This window comes from Leucoraja erinacea, chromosome 16 (assembly GCF_028641065.1).
Source record: "Leucoraja erinacea ecotype New England chromosome 16, Leri_hhj_1, whole genome shotgun sequence".
NCBI lineage: Eukaryota > Metazoa > Chordata > Chondrichthyes > Rajiformes > Rajidae > Leucoraja > Leucoraja erinaceus.
Genome location: NC_073392.1, coordinates 18,927,563 through 18,951,390, shown reverse-complemented (window position 1 = coordinate 18,951,390; position 23,828 = coordinate 18,927,563). Strand labels below are relative to the sequence as shown.

Below are 23,828 nucleotides of genomic sequence, written 5' to 3'. Positions count from 1 at the left end.
CTAAAAGCCTTTTTAACCACCTTATCTACCTGCGACTCGACCTTCAAGGAACCATGCACCTGTACTCCTAGATCACTCTGCCCAACAACACTACCCAGAGGCCTACCATTTATTGTGTAGGTCCTGCCCTTGTTCGACGTCCCAAAATGCAACACCTCCCACTTCTCTGTAATAAATTCCATCAACCATTTCTCCGCCCACCCGGCCAACAAGTTGTTGTCAGAAAATCTGCCTCGGGGAAAGCACTGTGTCCACATATCAAGGAAATACTTACATTTAATTCTCCAATCTGATCTTGGAGAGATCCTTGAAATGTTATGGGAAGGTGAACTGTTCTGCCCAATATCTTAATTCTGTACAGCCATTAGTTGTTTTCCTTGGTTCACTTGTCGGCATGCATGCTTTGAATCAGGTCAATATAAATTGAGGTCCTGCTCAACAGGGCTCTAAATTCATAAATTTTAAGCACAAATTGGGGAAGAGAAATTTAACTAAGATGTTGTTTGTCCTGATTAAGAAAATATCCCATTGCGCATTGATATGTAATGGCATTCTCCCGGTCTCCTCGGTAATATTTATTCCACACCCAAGATGTTGAAAACGGCTATCTTATCAATGATCTTCCGTCTGCCATGAGATTAGAAGCTGGGATGTTTGCTGCTGATTGCACGGTGCTCAAATCCATTTGAAGCTTCAAACTAGGATCCAATCTGTAACCACACGTGGCCCAACAATCAGGCTTGGAAAGGCCACACAAATGGTTAACATTCTCTAACAACCTTTAGCAACTCTCACCAAATCCTTCACGATAGCCATTCTGCAGGACAGCTTTCCTCAGAAATTGGAATGATCCAAACCCATAAATACCATGGCTAGATGTACAAGCTCAAGGCTAGGTATGATGTGACAAGTTACTTCACAAAACGTTTCCACCATTTGCAAGGCACATTTCAGATATATGGAATACTCTTCACTGACCTGGTGATAAAATCACCAGCAACACTCATAGTTCCACATTACCTTGAACAAAGTATGTGTTTGTTTTACGCATCAGCTGCCAGTTCACTTACGGGCCGTGGTTTCAGTGTGCACCACCTGCATTGCATGGCATTGTCGAGGTTTCTTCTTTGGTACTTCTTGAACATGTACATTCCACCACCTGGAAGAACTAGGGCGGCGGGTGCAAGAGAACACTGCAGTCTTCCCCACCAAATCATAAACTGCATTAAGTAGGAGCTATTTCCATAATCATTGTTTTGTGGTCAAAATCACAGACTTCTTTTCCAATTACACTTCGGAAGATCTTTACACAGAGGCAATGGTAGTTCAAAAAGATTGAATACCACTTTCTTAAGGAAGATTAAAGATGGTCAATAAATGCTGGCTAGCATGCCATACCTATATCCCAGGAATGAATATGAAAAGAAATCCCAGTGATCCACAAATGTAACCTCATTGCCTTGCTGTACAATACACATTGCAGGGGAAAATGACCTATCATAAATATTGCTTGAGCTGTCCACAAATGTGAGTGGCTCTCAGCTGTGGTCTGAAATGGGCTATCGAGCTATTCCTCAACCATTCCCCATTCCATCAAAGTCACAGTTAGCAATGCGAAAAAGTTGGTCATTGGCAGTGAACATTAATATCAGTCCGAAGAAGGGTGGAACTGGAAAAGTGAGAAAACAAATGTTTTTAATTTGTGGGGAGGTGGGGGGGAATGTTGTAGAATGTGAAGAACAAAATGAAAGACAGATTGGAGATCAAGGTCATCCAGATAAAACAACACATTTGGCACTCCCTGGTTAATAGTTAAATGAGGGTCATTTAGAGAGAAAAACACACACAAACATGTTGGAAGTGTGAGATGCAGCACAATAGATGCTGGAAAGCTGAAATAAATGATGTTGTATCCTCTACATTGGAGAAACAAATGGAGGTTGAGTGATCACTTTGAAGAACATCTCCGTTCATTTCACCAGGGTGACCCAAAGTTCTGGAAGCCTGTCACTTTAATTTTTTATTCCACTTCCACTCTTGATTTCTCTGTCAATGGCCTCCTACACTATTCCCGTGAAGCCTGAGGGAAGCTCAAGGAACAGCACCTCAGCTTCCATTCAGGCCTGCTTCAAGGCTTGGGATACAATTAATTCAACAATTTCAGATAACCAGTTTTTCCCGTTTATGGCAGAACCAGCTAGTTCTGTTGTAAGATGTTATTTCCAACTTTTCCTTTTATTTCCGATTTACAGCATCTGTTTGGTTCTGCATCTCATGGTTCCGGCATCTTGTCTTTTTCTCCAGTTCTCTCATGCTCCATTCATCTTATTTACTAGGTGGATCCAAAAACTTGCGGGGTTTTCACCCCATCTTTCACTTTATTTATTTCCACTTCTCTTTAACTTAAAACAGATTTGTTTTCTCACCTCTGTGGTTCTGGTGAAGGGTCTTGACTTGAATCATTGTCTTTGTCTTCACTTATCTTTGTGTTTCCACAGATTCTGCCTGAGTTGCTGAGTTTCTCCTCCTTTCACATTTCCAATTAAAATCCAATCAGCTGATTCACAATCCAACATCTCCTTGAATGGCCAGAGTGTAATATCTGATGTATAATGTAAATGGGTTTGCCTGACATGACAAGGCAGAGATGCAAAGAATAAGATAGAGGTGCTGGATAGGGGTTGTTGACATTATCAGTACAATGCTGGAATATGTTTGTACTGCTAAATCTGAACCACAGATATCTTAATCACATGCCCACTCATTCCATGCATTCCATGTTCCAGCACCATCACTGTCTCTGTTGGTTTGATCTGATTAAATGCCTGGGGGTCTTTCCAGTTAATGCAATAACATAAAATAAATGCAGCAAGCAGTCTACCTGCAGGTAGACTAAACGTGCTGTTTACATGTAGGTAGATGCAATAAGGCAGACAGGTGATAGATAGCCATGATTCAGATTTAGATTAGTTTGTTGCCATACATCACAGGGTGCAATAAAATTCCTTGTTCACATGAATCTCACAGGATAAACCGTATACATATAGTAATGATAAATAGAGAACAAGTGGTGGGGTTGGTCTTAAAGCTGGGGTTAGTAGTTCATGGGAGTGGTTGCCAGTGTCATTGGTTTGCCCAGGGTCAGGTACCACAAGAGGAAGTGAAAAACATCAACGCACAAGGAATGCAATTAGAAAGCAAGATGATCAGGGAGAAAGGGAGGAAGAGTCAGGAAGGTGAAGTTGGAGGTTTAAGGGATAGTTGGTGAAATCAGTTCAACTGCTGTTAACCTTTCTGATTTTAGTTCGTTGATTGAAAACACACAACAGATGAACATATTCTCCAGAGCAAAACACATAACGTGTGGCTTGATAGCCCATTTAGAGCATAGTTGAGAGCCACTCACACTGGTGGATGGCTCGTACAACGTTTATGATGGGCCATTTTCCTCTGCAAAAGGCACTGATTTTCCTGGCTATATAACAGCTGCATAATATCACTTTTTAAAAACATATCGATTTTGTTCTCTGGACGAGGGAGTCCAGATATCATTGGAGCCAGCTAGAGGGGGATCTGATTATTATCAGGACCTAGATTTCTAAAGAGTGAGAAAAAAAAACTTTATCCCCATGCCACAGATGTCTAAAACCAGATGCCATGGGCATGAACTGAAGGTTAGGAAGAGACGATTAGTATGAATGCACTATTTGGGTTGGTGGCGTGGGAGCAGTATTATTACAGCATTAACAACGTTTCTAGATGAACACTTGAATCTTGATGGTCATTTGGGCATATTGGGTCAAAGGGCCTGTTTCTGTGCTGTATGATGCTGACATAATGAATGAAATACCAAACCCGCCTTTCTTCTATTAATGTATCTTGTATTTCCCTCCCAAGTTACACTGGCCAGCTGCGCCCGAGCGAATAAACGAGTGCAAAATGGCTGGGAAGGACCCTGATGTAAGTATTTAAAAATCAGAGTGATACACAAATGTAAATGTAAATTTAATGTATGCTTACATCAATTAAATTTAATGACAATAGATGAGATAAAACCTAGCAGAATAAATATACGGTAAAAATGCCCATATTAAATCTTTATTGGCAGCAGAAATTGTCAGCACTCCAGTTAGGTATTGAAGGAGAATTTTTTGTTTGAATATGAGGTTGAGAGACTGAGGAATGGCACATCATTCTTTTTCAGGCTCATTTGGCAGCAGATGATAGGCCTGGGTTTTATTTGGTGAACTCTCACTGTCGATTCGGACTCTTTCAGTCTGCTGCCATTTCAGGTGAATGCTCCATCTCCACCAGTGACTCCAGTTTCCTGGTCAGCCGACTGGCTGGGGCTTTGGGAATTGTTAAACTGCAAGAGTTTCATACTTCAAGTTGCAATTGTTCCAGCCGTCGTACAGATTGTGTTCAAAGTGTGCTTGGGTGGCACAGTTGTGCAGCTGGTAGAGCTGCTGCCTTACGGTGCCAGAGACCTGGGTTCAATCCTCAGGTGCTGTCTGTGTGGAGTTTGCACGTTCTCCTTGTTACCATGTGGGTTTCCTCTGGATGCTCCGGTTTCCTCCCACAACCCAAAGACATGCGGGTTTGTAATTTAATTGGCCTCTGTGAATTGCCCCTTGTGTGTTAGGGAGTGGATGTGAAAATGGGATAACGTAGAACTAATGTGAATGGGCAATTGATGGTCAGCATGGACTCGACGGACAGAAGGGCCTATATCTTTAAGCTAATGTAAAAGAATATTCCCAATAATGATTTCATCTTAAATGAGTGGGAAGGAGTAACACAGCTCTGCTAACGTACTGCCACTTTCATTTTGAGAAGGGAAACAATTCTCTCCTGAATTAATTGTGAATTCTCATTCCCACCATTGAATAATGTTTGACAGATTAAGCAATGACTATCTCCCCTGCCTCCATTCTGCAACTGGGGGTGGCACGGTGGCGGAGCGGTGGAGTTGCTGCCTTACAGGGCAAGAGACCCGGTTTGATCTTCACTACGAGTGTTGTCTGTAGAGAGTTTGTTCCTGTGACCACGTGGGTTTTCCCCGGGTGCTCCGGTTACCTCCCACACTCCGAAGATGTACAGGCTTGTAGGTTAATTGTCTACAATAACAAATTGTAAATTGTCCCTGTATCTGTAAACTAAACTAAACTGTCTCCATGAGTTTATAAAACCAGAATAGTGATGAACCTCCTGGGGAAACACCTTGTCTTTAAAGTAGTAGTTAGAAGTAGCAGGAATTTCAGCACCACTGAGTCAATCTGAGTCTTTTTAATGAAGGCTGATGTAGGAGACCGAGAGGTCATGAGGGTGAAACAGTAATCTTCTGCGGTTACAGCAAAATTAAACAAAACCAACTTTGTTATGGTAAAGGAATGACTTGGATCTGTGCAGCACCTTTCGTTTTACAGCCAATGACAAACAGTAATGGAAGATGGGAAAAAGAGATGGCACAGTGGCACAGCCGGTGGAGTTTCTCCCCCACAGTCCCGGGTTGGATCATGATCTCAGTTGCTATCTGTGTGGAGTTTGTACGTTCTCTCTGAGACCTCCTCCTGGTGCTCCAGTTACCCCCCCTACCCCCCCTCTCCACCCCCCCCCCCCCCCCCCCCCCCCCCCCCATCACCCTATCACGCCACAAAGACATGGGGATTTTTAGGTAAATTGTGAGTAGATGCGAATGTGGGATACATAGAGCTAGTGTAAACGGGTGATCAACAGTCAGTGTGGACTCAATAAGCTGAAGGACATGTTTCCATTCTGTATTCCAACAAAATAAAATAACTGAACAATAATGATTTCTTTGCAGATGGACTGTGCTAACTTCCTGAGGATTCTCCACTTCTACAACCAAACCCATCTGTATGTTTGTGGTACGGGAGCTTTCCACCCACGCTGTGCTTATGTCGACACGTCCATATTCAACAGAGTGAGTACAAGAGGTGCATCTCATTCATTGACCGTGTGGCTCAGTCACTGGTGGAAAGTCACACTGCCCAATTCCACCTGATAGACCCGGGTTCAGACGATTTCTGACCTGGAATAGGTTGAATGTATCCCTTTCAAAAGAAGGTCCACTTGGTACCAATGGGAATTGAATGTTCTACTAAAAAGTTACCAATGTCTAATTCAAGAACATGGGAATGGATTTAATCTAAGGGATAAATACTATTCCCTCACCACCCCCCTCCTCATCCACTATACTTGTTTACTTTTGACATGGTCACAAACTAATGAGATGATCCATAACACATGATATTGAGTAAAACTAAGATAAAACCAAATCAAATACGATAAGGTTTGTTAAACTATCATCTGATATGGGTCAGGCAGCATCTGTGGAGGCAGAGTGATGCTGCCTCACCCGCTGATTTCTTCCAATACCTTGTTTTTTGAATACAGATGACAGCATCTGCAGTCCTTTGTATCTCTATTCGCTTCTCTATTCTCCAACTTGCTTGTGGCAACTGGACATCCGAAGAGTGAGAGAGGAATTAATTGAAATATGTAAGATTCTCAGAGGTCTTGACAGTTGTGGATGTAGAGAGGATGTCTCCTCTTGTGGGAGAACCTGGAACTATGAGTCACTGTTTAAAAAGGAGATGACCATTTAAGACAGAGATTCGGATTTTTTTTTCTCCCATTTTTTTAACTCTCTTCCACCAGGGACAGAGGAAGAAGAATCTTTGCTTATTTCTAAGACACATAGATTCTTGATTAGCATCAAAGTGACTGGTTATTGGAGTGGCTGGGAAAGTGGTTGAATTAGAGCAGCGGTGATCTTAATCAAATGATGGAGGGGGGTTGAAGGTTTGAGCTCCCGATCCTGCTCCTTTCTCATGGGTTCAATGGTACTTTATTGTCACATGTACTGAGGAACAGTGAAGTTCCTTTTTTGCATAGATAAGCACAATAATAGTTATGTTGAGAGGGATAGTACAGTATATAAAATTAGACAGTTTACAAGTTGCTATATTTTGGTGCCATTTTTCATGATTCAAGACTGAAAGTTGTTATTAGTCATTAGTTTATTGTCACATGTACCACGGTACAATGAAAAGCTTTTGTTGCGTGCTAACCAGTCAGCGGAAAGATTATAATCGAGCCATCCACAGTGTACAGATGCATGATAAAGTTAGAGTTCTCAACTTTGTCATGAAGGCCCCTGGTGGCATTGCAGGGTCGGCCCGGCCAAGCGAAGTAATTGGTATCCTCAGGCTACTGAATCATCTTACCACAACCAGAGAGCAGTCCTGAACTACTATCTACCTCATTGGTGATCCTCAGACTATCCTTGATCGGACTTTGCTGGCTTTACCTTGCACTAAAAGTTATTCCCTTTTCATGTATCTATACACTACATGGCTCGAATGTAATCACGTATTGTCTTTCCGCTGACTGAATAGCACACGGCCAAAGATTTTCACAGTACCTTGGTACACGTGCCAATAATATACCAATGGTTGTAAGATTTTAGAGACCATTATAAAGGATGAGGTTTACAAAAATGATCCCAGGAATGAGTGAGCGTTTGACGGCACTGTACTCACAGGGGTTTAGAAGAATGAGGGGGAACGTCATTGAAACGTACCAGATAGTGAAAGGCTTGGATAGAGTGGATGTGGAGAGGATGTTTACACTAGTGGGAGAGTCTAGTACTAGAAGTCATGGCTTCAGAATTAAAGAATGTTCCTTTTTGGAAGGAGATGAAGGGGAATTTCTTCTGTCTGGGGGTGGTGAATCGATGGAATTCTTTGCCACAGAAGGCTGCGGAGGCCAAGTCTATGAATATTTTTAAGGCAGAAATAGATAGATTCTTGATTATTACGGGTGTCAGGAGTTTTGGGGAAAAGGCAGGAGAGAATGGGGTTAGGAGGGAGGCATAGATCAACCATGATTGCATGGCGAAGTAGACGTGATGAACTGAATTGCGTAATTCTGCTCCTATCACTTATGACCTCTGTGCTGCTACAGGCTGCATCATCACCCGGCCACCTAACGCACAAGTTCAAATGTTGATTCATTTTCATCAAGTTGTGATTGATTGGATAGAATGGGGGATTTTGCTCCTTCTTACCATGAACTGAATGCTGTGGCTGGCAATGGTTATTTGTAATGAGCGTACACTCTCATTAGCAGAAAGTGAATCTGCGTGGCAAGCAGCCACACCCTGTAGACCAGTCAATGGAAACATTCAGCTTGGATTTTTTATCCCCACCCACCCCCCTGGCCCCCTGTACCACCCTGTAGGTCAGGCCCTCCTGTCATTGCCTCTACACCCTTCAGGGCATTCCAGATGGAATAAGTTCTTAATGACGTTCTGAAAACCTTCAAAGCTAGAGAGAGAAAGAGATGTATTGTATGGTTTGGAGGAACCTTCTGTGCAAAGCTAAGAAATAATTACCCATGTTGTAGATCTGAATTTTACAATTCATCCTGGGCTACTCTGGAATAAAACCATAAACCTTGCTTTTGTACATGAAGTGGGGAATACTGGTTCTTAAACATAAAGAGATACTTGGGATGGTGGTCAATTGGAATATTGAAGTGGGAAGATTTTTATTGTCGTGGGTATGGAGCCAAAGACAGACAAATGGAGTTGGTAACATATCAGTTCTAACGGGAGAGGAGCCGTGATGGGGCCGAATGGTCTACTGCTGTTCCTGTGCAGGAAAGGAAAGACACGATTGCGTTAGATAGATAAATTAATTGCACAATTGTTGCAACAAAAGATGGCAAGCTGAACAATGTGGAAAACTGAACAGTCTCCTGCCTAACCAGTCATTTGAGGGTTGGGGCATGCCTGACATTACCTGACACCATTCTCCCCATCCTTTTTCCTCCCCTTACATCTGTACAAACATTAGAAAGTAATGTAGAAACAGACAATAGGAGCAGGGGAGCCCTTCGAGCCTTCTTGCCTTTTAATACAATCACAGCTGATCTTCTATCTTATAGCCAAATTTCTCCTCTCTGCCCATTGAATTAGAAGTTAAAATTTACCCATCATCTTAACTATATACAGCAATGGCCACCATGGTCTTCCTGGTAGAGAATTCTACGAGTTCACCACCCTCTGTATGAAGACATTTCACATACTCGATTCTGCCCGTCTTACCCTGTTCCTGTGACTGTAACCCAGGGCTCCAGACCCTCAGCCAGGGAAAGCACCCTCCCTCCATATAGCCTACCTACCATCATCAAAACTTGGTATATTCCAATGATAACCTCTCATTGTTCTAAACTCGAGTGAATGCACGCCCAAGTGAATTAATCTGCCAACATAAAACAGTTTAGCCATTTTAGGAATCAGTCTGGTGATCCTTTGTTGCACTCCCTCTGGAAATGTATCCAAATTTTTAGATGAGACCAAAAAAGGTACATAGTACTTTAAGTTTGATCTCACCAAGGCCTTGTGTAATTGCCGCAAACATGCTTGTTCCTGTACTCAAGACCTCTTGCAATTAAAGCCATCAGTTTATTTGCCACCTTAACTGCTTGCTGCACTGCTTATTTGCTTTCAGTGATCAGTGTAAAAGGTCACTCAAATCCCATCGTCCAAGACCATTTCATAATCAAGCACCAATTAAGTAATATCCTGCTTTTCGTAGCAATATGAATAACTACAGTTATTCTGCACGCACTGAATGATTCAATTTGTCGAACTAAATGTTATTCCCTTATCATGTATCCATACACTGTAAATGGCTCGATTGTAATCATATATTGTCTTTCTGCTGACTGGATAGCACGCAACAAAAGCTTTTCACTGTACTTTAGTGCCTGTGACAATAAACTAAACTAAGCCTCGTCTCATCTTCATCACAGCTCAAAATCTCACCCGGTTTTGGGTCAGCAAATTTGGAAATATTCCAAATCCCAATCATCAGTACATGTTGTTAGTAGATTCCTGGAAAACCCACTGGTCACTGTCTGCATCCTGAATTTGAACCATTTACTCCTAATCTCTATGTAGAATAGGTTTGGAGGGATATGGTCCAAAAAACAGGCAGGTGGGATTAGTGCAGCTGGGGCATGTTGGTTGGTGTGGGCAAATTGGGCCGAAGACCCTGTTTCCATGCTGTATCACTCTATGCCATGAGTTCTTCTTTATCTGCCAATCACATCCTCAAACAAAGGTTTATCAAACATGACTTCCCGTATATAAATCCATGTTGACTTTGGCAAATCCCTTTAATATTTTCAAAGTGCTATGTTATCATATCCTTGATAAGAGACAAACATTTTCCCAACCACTGATGTTAGGCTCACCATTCTGGTGGTTCCCACTTTTGTTTTTCCTTTATTAAACAATAGGATTACATTTTCTATCCTGCCATCAGCAACAACTACCCCACAATCTATGACATTTTAGAAAATGAAAACGAATGCATTCACTTTTTCTAAGGCTACCTCAACTCAGGAGTTGATTAGTTTTCAGTCTATTAGATTCTTTACGGTCATCTTATTTTTGACTTCTAGAATATTTTTGATACTTAAAACAACACTATTTGCTGCAGAAGTCCTGAGTTTTAGAATTTGCTCTTTATATCTCTCTGCCGCTTAAAGATTTTGACCACCTGCAAATATCCTTTGTGAGTCAGTGTTAAGTTTTGTTTGGTGCAGAGATTCTCAATTAGAAGTTGCAAACATTTGGAAGATTGTCCTTTAAGTATCTGCAAGCATTTGGATTTACTAGTGTCTCTGTTTGGAGGGGAGGTGGGGGTGGAAAGATAAAAGCTGCAGCTGCTGAAGCTCATGCTATAACAACATCTATCTTCCCAGTCCTTTAGAAAACCATTACATCATCACCATGGTTCTGTTAGATCATGGATCAGTCCTAATCTACGACCTGCTCTAAGACCTTCCTGATGGTGAGCATCCCAGAGATTTATGCTGTTTATCGTGGGAGTCGGTCACTGGAGTTTTTACTGTCCAGTGACAATCTGGGAGGTCTGCAAAGATTTATTTTGGATTTCTCTGCTCACTTTCTCTTCCTCTCTCTGTCCCTCGCTCTTTCATTTTTTTTCTCTCATGCAGCCTCACTCCTTTTTATCTCTCTCTCACTTTCCCTCAGCATTCTCTTGCTCAGTTCCTCTCTCACACTCACCATCACTCTCACCCTCTCACACTCTCACTCTCATCATCACTCTCACACAAACATTCTCCCTCTTTCTCCCTCATTCTCTCTTTCACACACTCTCTTTCTCTTGCTTGCTTTATCTTTCCCTCTCACAGTCTCAAAAGCCCCTTTCTGTTCAATTAGTGCTCTAATGGCATTGGGAAGATTGTTGTTTCCAGCCAGGATAGAGAGATATATGGGTGGAAACTCTGACATTGATGATTCTATCTTACAGATGGGTGAATTTTACAAGCAATATTAGTTCTGGCATTAGCAAGGAGCGAAAAGTAGGGTTTAGCCTTCCTGATTAATTCTACTAATTCATTGAAGTAATAATCAGAGTTGCTTCTATACTTTCAAAGAATGTTCAGAATTAAATGAGTCATCAAGCACAGAACTATACTTTAAAAACTAATTCAGATAATGTGCTTCTAGTAAAAGAATGTTCAGAATTAACGTCATCAAGCAATACTTTAAAAATAGTTGCCGAAAAAATTGAGGAAAAAGGGCACAAAATGACAACCTCCATAGAAGGGTCTCGACCCAAAACGTCGCCTATTCCTTCGCTCCATAGATGCTGCCTCACCCGCTGAGTTTCTCCAGCATTTTTGTCCACCTTCGATTTTTCCAGCATCTGCAGTTCTTTCTTAAACCTCCATATAATAGTAACTTAGCACGTAGTGGAATGAAGGGTGTAATAATACTGTATGTCAGGGCACCATATAAGTCAGGTAACAATACCACTGTATGTCAGGTTATTGCAACTGTATATAATGCAGCATGTTATACTGTGTACCAGGGATCAGTAGCACTGTATATTAGGGCACCATAAATTCTCAGGACATGATTATTGTATCAGATTACAGTCATACTCTATGTCAGAGTAAATTTTAAGTTTTGTCAGGTTACATCAATTATGTTAGTAAAATTGTCAGAGTAAAAATTAAGTTTATCAGAGTGCAGTGACACTATAGGTCAAAAATACAATAACATTCTCAGAGAATGCAATAGCACAGATGACATTATTTAGAATCTCGGTGCATTATTTAAGAGACACTTCTGACTCCAGTTTGTTTTCTACACCGAGTAAGAATTCAGAATTTGAATAAAATGCAAGGAAGGGGCAGCAAAAACCAGATTGCGTGTTCGCAGTTAAATAGTGGATTGAAATCATTGAAGTGATCTGCTTTAGTTATTTTACTTACTGTCCATTTAAGTCTCCAATCCGCTGTTTGCATTATCTCAACCCATGCTCAACTATCACCCTGTCCATTAACCTATGCACTGACCACTACTTAACCATAATTTGTTATCTGTCTCTGCTATTCGTCACCCTGGCATCCTACCTCGCTCCTAAAATTGCCGCTGAAGCCTGCAACGGGTCGATTTCTGTAATCAGTGTTGTGATCATTGATATTTGTCAAGTGACATTCAACTAAGGAGCAGCCTTCCTTCCAGAGGTGCCATTGATGTAATCTGTTATCAGTGCTTGTCGAATGATGGATTAGTCTCGAAGCTGCTAACACCACATCCCAGGAAGGCGATGAGCCCAAGAGGTACTGAGTAATAAACAGTTTCTAGGATCATTGACTCAGACAGTACATTCAATCTACAATCTGTGTAGTGCAACTGCGGCTGAAGAACCTTATCTCCCACCCCTACATTTTATCCAGAGTCGTGCATATGGGGCAGCACGGTGGCGCAGCGGTAGAGTTGCTGCCTTAATGTGCCAGAGACCAGGGTTCGATCCTGACTACGGGTGCTGTTTGTATGGAGTTTGTACCTTCTCCCCGTGAACTGCGTGGGTTTTCTCTGGGTGTTCCGGTTTGTTCCCACACTCCAAAGACGTACATTTGGTTTTGGGGTGGAGGAGAGAAAATTACCAAAAAAAGATTTCAAAAAAAAGATAAGCTCCAGGAGGCTTATTCCGAGAGGGAAGGTGCAGCTCTCTAATCTGATACTGTGTATATTGAATGACTCTGGATAGGATAGCTGACACTCACTTAATTCAACCTTCTGGTTTTCAGATGGTCATATAGCATTTCTGGTAACTGCTGGCTGTGAGTCAAGGTGAGCAGATGTCGAGCTAAACGTGAAGCTGATAATATGTTGCATATGTGCAGTTTTGTTGGAAGTACATGTGGGATTCTTTCATCCACCTCATTACCACCTCCACGTTCCCACAGCAGAAGAACACCGCCAATGCTCTCTTTACAGAAGCCTCCAAATTCACTGGTACTGCAAATGAACCAACATTGGTGTCCTTGCTCTGGCCAACATCCCATGTCTGACCCATTTAGTTGACAACATTGGGCAGGTTGTGTCATTTTCCTGCCCCTTGGCAATACATTCGCCAAACAGACAGATTTCCAGGAAAAGATTCAAAGATAGAATAGGTTTAGAAGGACATGGGCCAAACGCAGACTGGTTGGATTTGTGTAGGTGGGACATGTTGGTCAGTGTGGACAAGTTGTGCCGAAGGGCCTGCTTCCACACTGTATGATAATGTTTTATGACCCTATAACTGAAAGCTTCCTCGAAATAATGCATCATCTTCACCAACTCCTGGGGATCTCCAATCCATTAGCCTCTCAAGGTCGAGGAGGAACATTCCTGATATTAAGAACTTTGTGACTATGCTTCAGGAGCGAATGGAAGCCCTTCACATATATGCCAAAAGGAGCTCACCATCTCTGACATTCAGGCATATGGATCACATGCAGGCAGAAGGGATTAGTTTAATTTGGCATCATGGCCGGCACAATCATCATGTGCGATGGGCCTGTTTCTCTACCGTATTCTATGCTCCATTGTCATTATTAGCCACCTCAGAACGCATGAAACCAGTGGGAGTAAATGATCCTTGATCCTGCAGGACTCCCTGAGAGAAGAAGGCTTCCCCACAAGGTTGCTGTGGGTGAGGCAAATTGGCCAATCAAATCTTTGTTTGACAAGGGAATTGGGGTATACAAGCATGGTGAGTTAATCAATCAGCAATGATGGAAATGAATATTGGTGCAGGCTTTCAGACTAATGTATCCACCGATAATACAGACACAAAGGGTGCCTGTGCTTGACAGTGTGCAGCATGATTGGACTTATAAGGATACCAGATGCCAATAAAGATTAAGCCACTCCGTTGTAGTTCATGGCTCAGATTGTACTGATTCTTTGTCTTAACATGGACAAAGACTGTGGGAAAGTTTCTGATCAATTAATTACGTCTTTTTGAGCTGACAAGCACAGGTTGCAGCAATCCTGTAAGCATTACTCCTCCCCCACTCCAACTGCAAGTGATTGGGGGCCAGGTTATACGACTTGTGAATTAGCTCTTGCTGACCCTGTCATGTATGGATAGACGAAACTCAAAACCACCAGTAGCGTCCATCCCAGCTGACAACGTGTCAACTGCTGGTAAGTTCTGGAATTCATTACACCCTGAAGCGAAGGCTTAACTTGTCAACATGTCGGCTCTATCGTGAGTGAGAGGCTACATTAGCGTTAGGGAGGCATTTCAGCTGCTGCTCACTTTTGGAGACCATCCGTTTAGTTTATCAGTTTAGTTTAGAGATACAGCATGGAAACAGATCCTTCGACCCACCGAGTCCGCACCGATCACCGATCCCCGTACACATGCACTATCCTACACACACACGGGACAATTTACAAATTTACCAAACCAATGAGCCTGCAAACATGGACATCTTTGGAGAGTGGGGGGGGACCAGAACACCCGGAGAAATCCCACGCTGGTCGTGGGGAGAATGTACAAACTTCATACTGGCAGCAACTCTACCGCTTGCATCACCGTGCTGCCCAATTGCATTGAAAGCAATTCCTCATGAGTCACAATGGGGAAAATGAGGAGGGGTCTGGGCATTCTGCTGAGGTCCCAAACACTTGGACGGTTCTGGGTCTATCGATTCACTACAGCCACCATTGCCATCTTGGAAGCCTGAAACCTTCCACAACCTAACTGTCCCAGCCTGGGATTGTGGGCAGATAGTGAATGCCTCAGCTGCTTCACTCTGTATCAGGGCTAGTGAGAAAAGGGAAGGACAGCAATAACCATGTGTCCCAAAGATGTAAGAGAGAGCTGAATAGATTTAGCATTTACTACACCCAAGAATTGCCATGAACCAAGCAACACCTTTCTGGTAACCTTTATGTAAGAAATATTTTACACATGTGGTGCGTAGGTCCCGAAATGAAAGCGAGGAGCCAGGTATTTCGGGAGGCATCTTTATTTATGTTCTTCCAGGTTGTAGGGAAGTCCACGAGAGAAATATGGCACCCAAACCCTTGCCTTTAAACCCTCTGGTTAAGGGCCGCCTCCGCAATGAACCAATCCCGTGCCGAGGGGTTTGATAGTTAGGATGGCCCGACCCTTGGGAGCCGCCACAGGACCCCCCCCCCCCCCCAGAACCCGAGGCACGGAACGCACCGGCGGGCGCACAACCCAGCCGGACCGCGTGCGGAAGTCAGCCGACCGGGGGGCTGGCGGAGGCACAGGTGGAGGGACAGCATCCGAGGTCAGGATCGAACCTGGGTCACTGGCTTATCAAGGCAGCTGCTCTACCATCGACACCACTTTGGCACCCTTTACACAGAGTAAAATTGCACAATCAAAGTAATAATGATAAAACTGAGAGAACTGCCTTCTCTCTGCCAACTGCTTGGATTGAGGTCGAATGCACAAGGCAACCTGGATTTTGTGAATTTCCTTTCTGTCTTAAGCCCCTGTCCCACTTAGGAAACCTGAACGGAAACCTCTGGAGACTTTGCGCCCCACCCAAGGTTTCCGTGCAGTTCCCGGAGGTTTTTGTCAGTCTCCCTACCTGCTTCCACTACCTGCAACCTCCGGCAACCACCTGCAACTTCCGGGAACCGCACGGATTTCATTACAAATGCTATTTTTCATTATATTGCATCAATGAAGCATTGTACAATATCATCTAACAGGAATCTGTCGACTTAAAACAGCAGTCACTGGGGGCATCCAACAGCATCTGTGGATATCAAAATGGTCAATTTTTTACAAGGTGCCCTTTCATCAGAACTTCAAAACTCGATCTGAAACGTTAATTCTGTTTTTCACTCCAGGCTGGCATATTGTTTTAATTTCTAGTATCTCGTTACATAGTTTAATGTCCCATAATGATTCAATGATGTGCTCTAGTGTAATTTACTACGTCAAAGGGCCAAAACAAATGCAAAAGTTAATTTGCAATTTGTTAAATGCTTTCAGATGTGAAAAGGATAATCGGGTTAGACATGATCAAGGTCCTTCGTGTGGCCTGATAGGTTACCTAATGTTGTGTGTTCATTTCATCAGTACAGGGATAAAACTGTTGCACGGCTGACACTTAAATGCCCCTAAAATTCACCAGCGCAATTCAAGGATAGTTAGTACTGGGTTATAAATGCCAGCCTTGCCCCAGAGCTCAGATTCATGAACAAAGAATGAATAAACAAATAAGTAACCTTCCTTTAGATTGCAACACTGAGTCAATCCTTTCCAGTTGTTTCAATAGTCAATAGTCAATTTAATTGTCATTTGGACCCCTGGAGGTCCAAACGAAATGCCGTTTCTGCAGCCATACATTACACACAAATAGACCCCAGACACAACATAATTTACATTTTACATAAACATCCATCACATTGCTGTGATGGAAGGCCAAAAAAAACTTATCTCTCCACTGCACTCTCCCCCCCCCCCCATGTCAGAGTCAAAGTCAAAGCCCCCGGCTGGCGATGGCGATTGTCCCGCGGCCATTAAAGCCACGCCGGGTGGTGCGAGGTCGCACACCGGGTCTTGGTGTTAGAGCCCCCGGCGTGCGCTCGCAGAGTCCCGCGGCCATTCCAAGCCGCGCGGGGCAGTGATGTAGGCCCCGCTCCAGGAGCTCTTCGACCCCGCAACTCGGGCGGCAGAAGTCGCCGTTGCGAGAGCCCTGACAAGCGGTCTCCCTCCAGGGACCCGCGGGCTCCCGGTGCCGCCGTCCGCAGACCCGCAGTAGCAGCCTCCGCATCAGCAGCAGCAGCAGCAGCAGCGCGCTCCACCACCGCTCCACCCGCTCTGGACTCGGCCAGCTCCGCGACGGTCAGGTGAGTCGGCACCAGAGTCCCCGGTCTTCTTCTGTTGGAGGCCGCTCCTCGTTGCGGCCCCAACGACAACTGAGACCCGACAAGAAAAGGTCGGGTCTCCAGTGCAGGGAGAGATTTAAAAGTTTCCCCCTCCCTCCCACACACACACCCCAACAAAAAATAACAAAAACTACATATAAACATAGACAAAAAATAATAAAAACGCGGACAGGCTGCAGAGGCCGCTGCTGACCAGAGTCGCGCCGCCTACCAGTTACATCTGGATTCCTCCGAATGCAACGGCCTGGAATTGGCCGCGTTGGTTCCCATTGAGTTCTTTTTTTTTGGCTCATTCTCCTTTCTCAGATGGAGTCAAGTCCGAAGGCGATGCGTCTTCATATTATCTCAATTGAAGAAGAGATATTATAATGTGAGATGAGAAACAGATTGTAGCCAAGGTTTCAGGAAACTTGTTCTATCTAATGTGCCATATGTTAGTGTTTAGATACAGTGTGGAAACATGGCCTTCCGCCCAAGGAATCCACGCCAGCCAGCAAACACCCTGTACCCTAGCACTATCCTACACACCAGGGACAACTTACAGTTTCCAGAAGTCGATTAACCTACAAACCTGTATGTCTTTAGTGTGGGAGGAAACTGGAGCACCCGGAGAAAATCACAGGGGGAATGCGCAAACTCTGTACAGACAGAAGACATAGTCAGGGTCGAACCCGGGTCACTGGCACTGTAAGAATACTACTCCCCTGCTGCGTCACCATGCCACCACCTCAGGTTGGTCAAAGAACCGCCCTGTACCCAACACAATTTAGATGATGAGAAACCTGATGATCAATATGATCCAGCCACATGCTGTGCCCCTCACTAACTAATCAATGAGCTGCTCAGCCACCAGCATTATCCACCTTGTGCTGATTGTTCGTAGAATTTCTATGCTGCTGCCTTTCTTTCATGGTCAAATGTGTTAAGATTTCTTTATAATGATCAACCCTTCTCCTAAGCTATATTTTGAATTAAAGTTGGAATCCCTGATATTCTGATCAGTTTACTGAAGCGGAGCAGAGACTAAACATCACCAAGGAAAAGGTTAGGATTCGTTTTATTCGAGGGAATTCAAAACACCAATATTCAACAAACATTTCCTTTCCATTAGAATGGATTGGCAAAGCTTTAGAAATGACATTTACAATCACCAAGAGTCGCACAGACTGAAAATAGTTAGATAAAGCTCTGGGTGCTAGCGGACTCAAGGGATATGGGGAGAAGGCAGGCACGGGCTATTGATTGTGGATGATCAGCCATGATCACAATGAATGGCGGTGCAGGCTCGAAGGGCCAAATGACCTCCTCCTGCACCTATTTTCTACGTTTCTAGGTTTCTATGAAAATGAATTCAAACATATACGGTTGCTTTTGTGTTGAGGGCCACATTCTGAAAATACCCCTTTCAGCCAAAGTGAGTGATTAGTGATCCTAATGAGTGATACAGCATGTCTGCTCCCATTTGTTTGGATATATTACAGCTGGATTGCCAGAGCTCCAGTATATCTATTGACTGGAACAACACTTCAGGCTGAAGAAACGATTATGTGGCAGATGATAGGGATATTAAATAATTCCAAAACACAATCCTTCCTCAGGGTGGATGAGGTATTAATGGGATCCATCCTCTCCTTTTCAATATAAATGAAGAATGTAGGTATTTCAAATGAGCCAAGACAATTCAAAAACTCCAGTACTTTAATTAAATTCTCACCAATAACTCATGTGCATATAAATCTGCAGGGAGGATATTTGGCATTGGTTTATCTTCCTGGTTGGGTAAACAGATTGAGAAAGGCTGGCTCAGGAACTCTGAGGAGATTTTAAGTTTATATGTAGGTTTGGAATAACAGTTTAAGAAATAATATATTTTACCTATTATTCACCACATCTGGTATATTCAATTGGGTTGAACATTTATTTGTTTTTAATATTACTTCAAAATGATTTTTAATGCAAGGCACCTGCTTCAAAATCCAACATTATCTCGTTAAATTCTGAAAACAATATAACAAAAGCATGTACGTTCTATGGAAACATTTAATACTGCAGATTGAGTTTTCTTCACGTTTCATCTTTACATCTGTTTTCTATTAACATTTGCAAAGGTTTATGTTTGAAAGTTCCCTGAGTGACGCAATATCTCCTGATGTTGACATCAACTAGAAAGGGTCTTCGCAGAAGCTCTCAAAGGTTGGTGAGGAGCTAGTGGCAAGGGGTAGAGAAAGAATGGTGAAAGTCCACTGGAATTCCCACTGAGATTTCAATATCTCATGGTTAAAATGGAGATGGATACATTCTTGATTAATAAGGGTGTCAATGCGTATGGGGAGAAGGCAGTAGACTCGATGGGCCGATTGGCCTAATTCTGCTCCTATTACTTATGAACTAGTCAGTCAGGGTGAAGATTGTGTAAGGTGTATTTTGGGGTCCCTTATTTACTTTTCTGTAGATAAAAACTTATTGGAAAGGACACCATATGGGAAAAAAAGTGAAACAAATCGAATTTCTTTTTTAAAAAGCTCTTTCCTTGAAAGAAAAATGATTTACTGTGTATTCTGTTGTGGTTGTATAATTTGTTCAGCAATTTGTGATGAAAGGGTGATATATCATGAGGTTGTACGTCAGCACGGTTTGCTGGATGATTTGCAGTTTTTCAATATTAGCTCACCATCAACCTCTGGGAGTTCCAAGAAATCTCAACTATTCAAACAAACTCAATTCCCTGCAGAAGGAGAGGATCAACAATTAAAGCTAATGTCCAATTTCATTTTGAGATTTGGGTTCATGCACTACCACGAAAATACATTTAGGGAACAATTGAGATTCACAAATCTCATTCCAACAGATGGTAAATTGTTGTTCCTAAAGGTTTCTAACATTCAGAATTCAATTTCTTCCAGTTTTTTATTCTTTTTTTTCCTCTCTGTATTCCTTTTCCTCTTTTTAGTTATCTTTCTGTACCTAATTCTCTTTGCATTTCCTGCCGGTTCCTTTCTTGATGATGAATGGTTCAGGTGAGAGATCATAGGTTTCACCGTAGCCTTGAATCCGTTGTCCCACTGCACTCACTTTGAAGAAACTGTCGGCATAAAAACACATCGAGCTGTGCAAGCCAGTGAGGACACACTGGGAGATGCCCTGCTCCCATAAATTCAAGGATGGTGCAAATGCACTGCTGGAGTAGCTTATCCATCGAATCTGTTGAGATCAATCAGTAGGAGCCCCAGCAATAGAGCTACTCCTTGGGCATTGACCCTGGCTGCAATTCAGTGGGGAAACAGGCCCCTCAACTCACCATATTCACACCGACCATCAATGAACTTTTCACACTGATCCTACATTAAAGCAATGTTTTAGTCTCCCCATATTCTCACCAACACCATCCCCACCCATTGTTACCGCTTACCTACACACTCGGCACAATTTACAGTGACAAATCAACTTACCAACCTACACATCTTTGTGCTCAAGGAGGAAATCCACACAGTGACAGGGATAAGGCACAAACTTCACACAGACAGCGCATGAAGCCAGGATTGAACCCGGGTCTCCAGTGCTATGAGACGGCAGCTCTACTTATTGGGCCACTGGGTCTCCTAAGGAGCATCTAATGAGGAAATCTATTGAGGCAAACCACTATTTGTAAAATAATCTACCAAGCCATTCTCTCCAAGACCACAGCGGAAATACCCACATATTGTAGGTTCAGGGGGTACAAGAGGACCAGACCATATTGGACTGCGGTCAGGAGTTGGGGGCGGCACAGTGGGGCAGCTGTAAAGTTGCTGCCTTACAACGCCAGAAACCCGGGTTTGGTCCTGACTTCAGGTGTTGTCTGTATGGAGTTTGTACGTTTTCCCTGTGACCACGTGGGGTTTCTCCGGGTGCTCTGGTTTCCTCCTACACTCCAAACACGTACGTGCTTGTAGGTTAATTGTCTTTGGTAAAAATTGTAAATGGTCCTTAATGTGTAGGATAGTGCTGGTGTACAGAGTGATCACTGGTCTGCGTGGACACGGTGGGCTGATGGGCCTGTTTCCATGCTGTACATCTAAAGGAACGTCTAAAGGAACTATGGGTTAAAGAAATCTTGGAACTGTTGGAGAAGAATCTTTGGGATAGAATCTGTTTGCATTTGGAAGAAAAATTAACGAATTAAGGACAATTAGCATGACTTTGTCAATGGCAGGTCCTGTCTTACAAACATGATTGAGTCTTTGAGGATGGTTGCTGAGGGTAGGGCAGTGGATGTTGTTTACAATTTAAGGGCCTGTCCCACTGCGCGGCACACAAATGGTGCGCAAAGATTTTGTACATCACAAAATCCTGCGATGCCGTGCGTCACTGCCTATGTCATCGCGCACCATGTGCGCATCACGTGTGTGTCATGACGCGCGCCGTGCGTCGTGACGCGTAAACAATGTCACGTAAATTACACCCAAATGACGGCCAAGTGGGACAGGCCCTTAAGGCATTTGATAAAGTCCATTATTGCAGGCTGATCCAGCAGATTAAGATGCATGGGATTCACAGAGATTTGGTTATTTGGATGCAGTACTGGCTAACTCTTTAAATAAAAAAACAGTTGTGGTGGAAGTTTGTTATCCTGGCTGGAGGTTTCTGGCCATTGGAGTTGTGCAGCAATCTGTGCTATGACCTATTGTTTGTGCTGTACATACAACACTTGGTGTGAATGTAGATGGATAAATTCGCAGACTACACCAAAATTGGTGATGTTATGTACAGTACTAATGGCTATCAAAAGTGTACAGCAGATAGATCAGCGACAGAAATGGGCAGAGAAGCCACAGTGATCCACTTTGGGAGGTTAAATGTGAAGGGAAAGTACACAGTTAATGGAAAGACCTTTAACAACATTAATGTGTAGGGGGGATCTTGGCGTTCAAGTCCACAGCTCTGAAAGATCGAACCCAGGTCTCTGGCACTGTATGGTAGCAACTCTACTCCTGCGCCACTGTGCCAACAAGTATAACATGCCATTCTGTTCAGCATGGCCATTGTGAGCTGAAGGGCCTTTTCCTATGTTGTACTGTTCTATGTTCCAGATATGTGTTGTTACACTCGCTGTATCAAATATGCTGTTCACAAGCGAGACTTCTAGAATGTGTCGAACCTAGATACATTCCTTCTACTTCATGCCCTTCAGTGTTACTCAGTGTTGATGGAATAAATCCTCAAAACATTACCCTGTAAAATAACATCCATTATCGATATTTTACATCTTCAATATGACTCCGTATATATTATGCAGCCTGAAAGAATAAACGAGGACATGCCACAGCAAGTTTATTTGAGTAGGATTTTTTTTGGTGGATTTCTTTCCACACAAGATTGTGGGTTTTACCAACGTTCTTGAAAACAGTTTTGTAAAGCATACAATCAAGCACCACACTCAGACTAAACTGCATATCAAACAACCAGCAAAATCGACCTGTTTACCACCGACCTCCTGCATGGTAATAAAGGCTGATTAATGGCAGCAAACTTTGGCAATTTGTCCTGGAAATAGCCAATAATTGCTGGTACTGTATTTTTCTGCAAATCTAAACCTCGGACACTTGTGCAATTCAGACTAAGAGGCAGAACTGGATTCATCTGGTTACATTTACAAAATACCATCATGACTCATGCAAACTAGTAAATACATAATCTGCTTTCCTGCTTAAATAAATTGAAGTCAGAGAAACAACACTTTATGCTCTCACCTCTGCAACAAAATAAACCATTCCTCCAGGCACTTGAACATAAATCTCAGGCTATCAAGAAAAGAAATTGCAAACATGAATTTGTTCAAATCAAATATAGTTAAGCATTATGAAAGTTAAACTGTGCAGGAAGGAACTGCGAATGCTGGTTTATACTGAAGATAGACACAAAATGCTGGAAGGAGTAACTCAGCGGGTCAAGCAGCATCTCTGGAGAAAAGGAATAGGTGACGTTTCGGGCCAAGACCCTTCTTCGGACAAAGAGTCGGGGAGAGGGAAACAAGAGACATGAAAAGGTAGGCCTTCTCATTGTTATCGGAGATCAGGCCCACCACCACATTGTCATTGGCAAATTTGATGATGGAGTTGGAGCTGAACCTGGCCAGACACTCATGTGTGTACAGGGAGTACTGTAGGGGGCTGAGGACGCACCCCTGGGGGGATCCTGTGTTCAGGGTGAGGGGGTTGGAGGTATGTCTCGCCATCTTGACCACCTGGGGCCTGGCGGTGAGAAAGTCCAGGACCCAGGCACACAGGGGAGTGCTAATTCCAGAGCTGCTGGAACTGGCACTCAGTCCCAGTTCTAGCAGCTTCTCAGCAGGTCTGGTGGGGACTATGGTGTTGAAAGCTGAACTGAAATCAATGAACAGCATCCATACTTAACCATATAACCATATAACAATTACAGCACGGAAACAGGCCATCTCGGCCCTACAAGTCCATGCCGAACAAATTTTTTTCCCCTTTAGTCCCACCTGCCTGCACTCGTACCATAACCCTTCATTCCCTTCTCATCCATATGCCTATCCAATTTA

The 23,828-nt window shown here is 43.2% G+C and overlaps 1 protein-coding gene across 1 annotated transcript in view; it reads left to right on the top strand.

The window, feature by feature from the left end:
• Positions 1-23,828, top strand: part of sema3h (sema domain, immunoglobulin domain (Ig), short basic domain, secreted, (semaphorin) 3H) — a 128,132-nt gene that overhangs the window by 55,748 nt on the left and 48,556 nt on the right. Inside the window, exons 3-4 of the mRNA XM_055647751.1 lie at positions 3,898-3,960; positions 5,825-5,944. Of these exons, the coding sequence (XP_055503726.1) occupies positions 3,898-3,960; positions 5,825-5,944 (183 nt within the window). The remainder of the gene's footprint in view (positions 1-3,897; positions 3,961-5,824; positions 5,945-23,828) is intronic.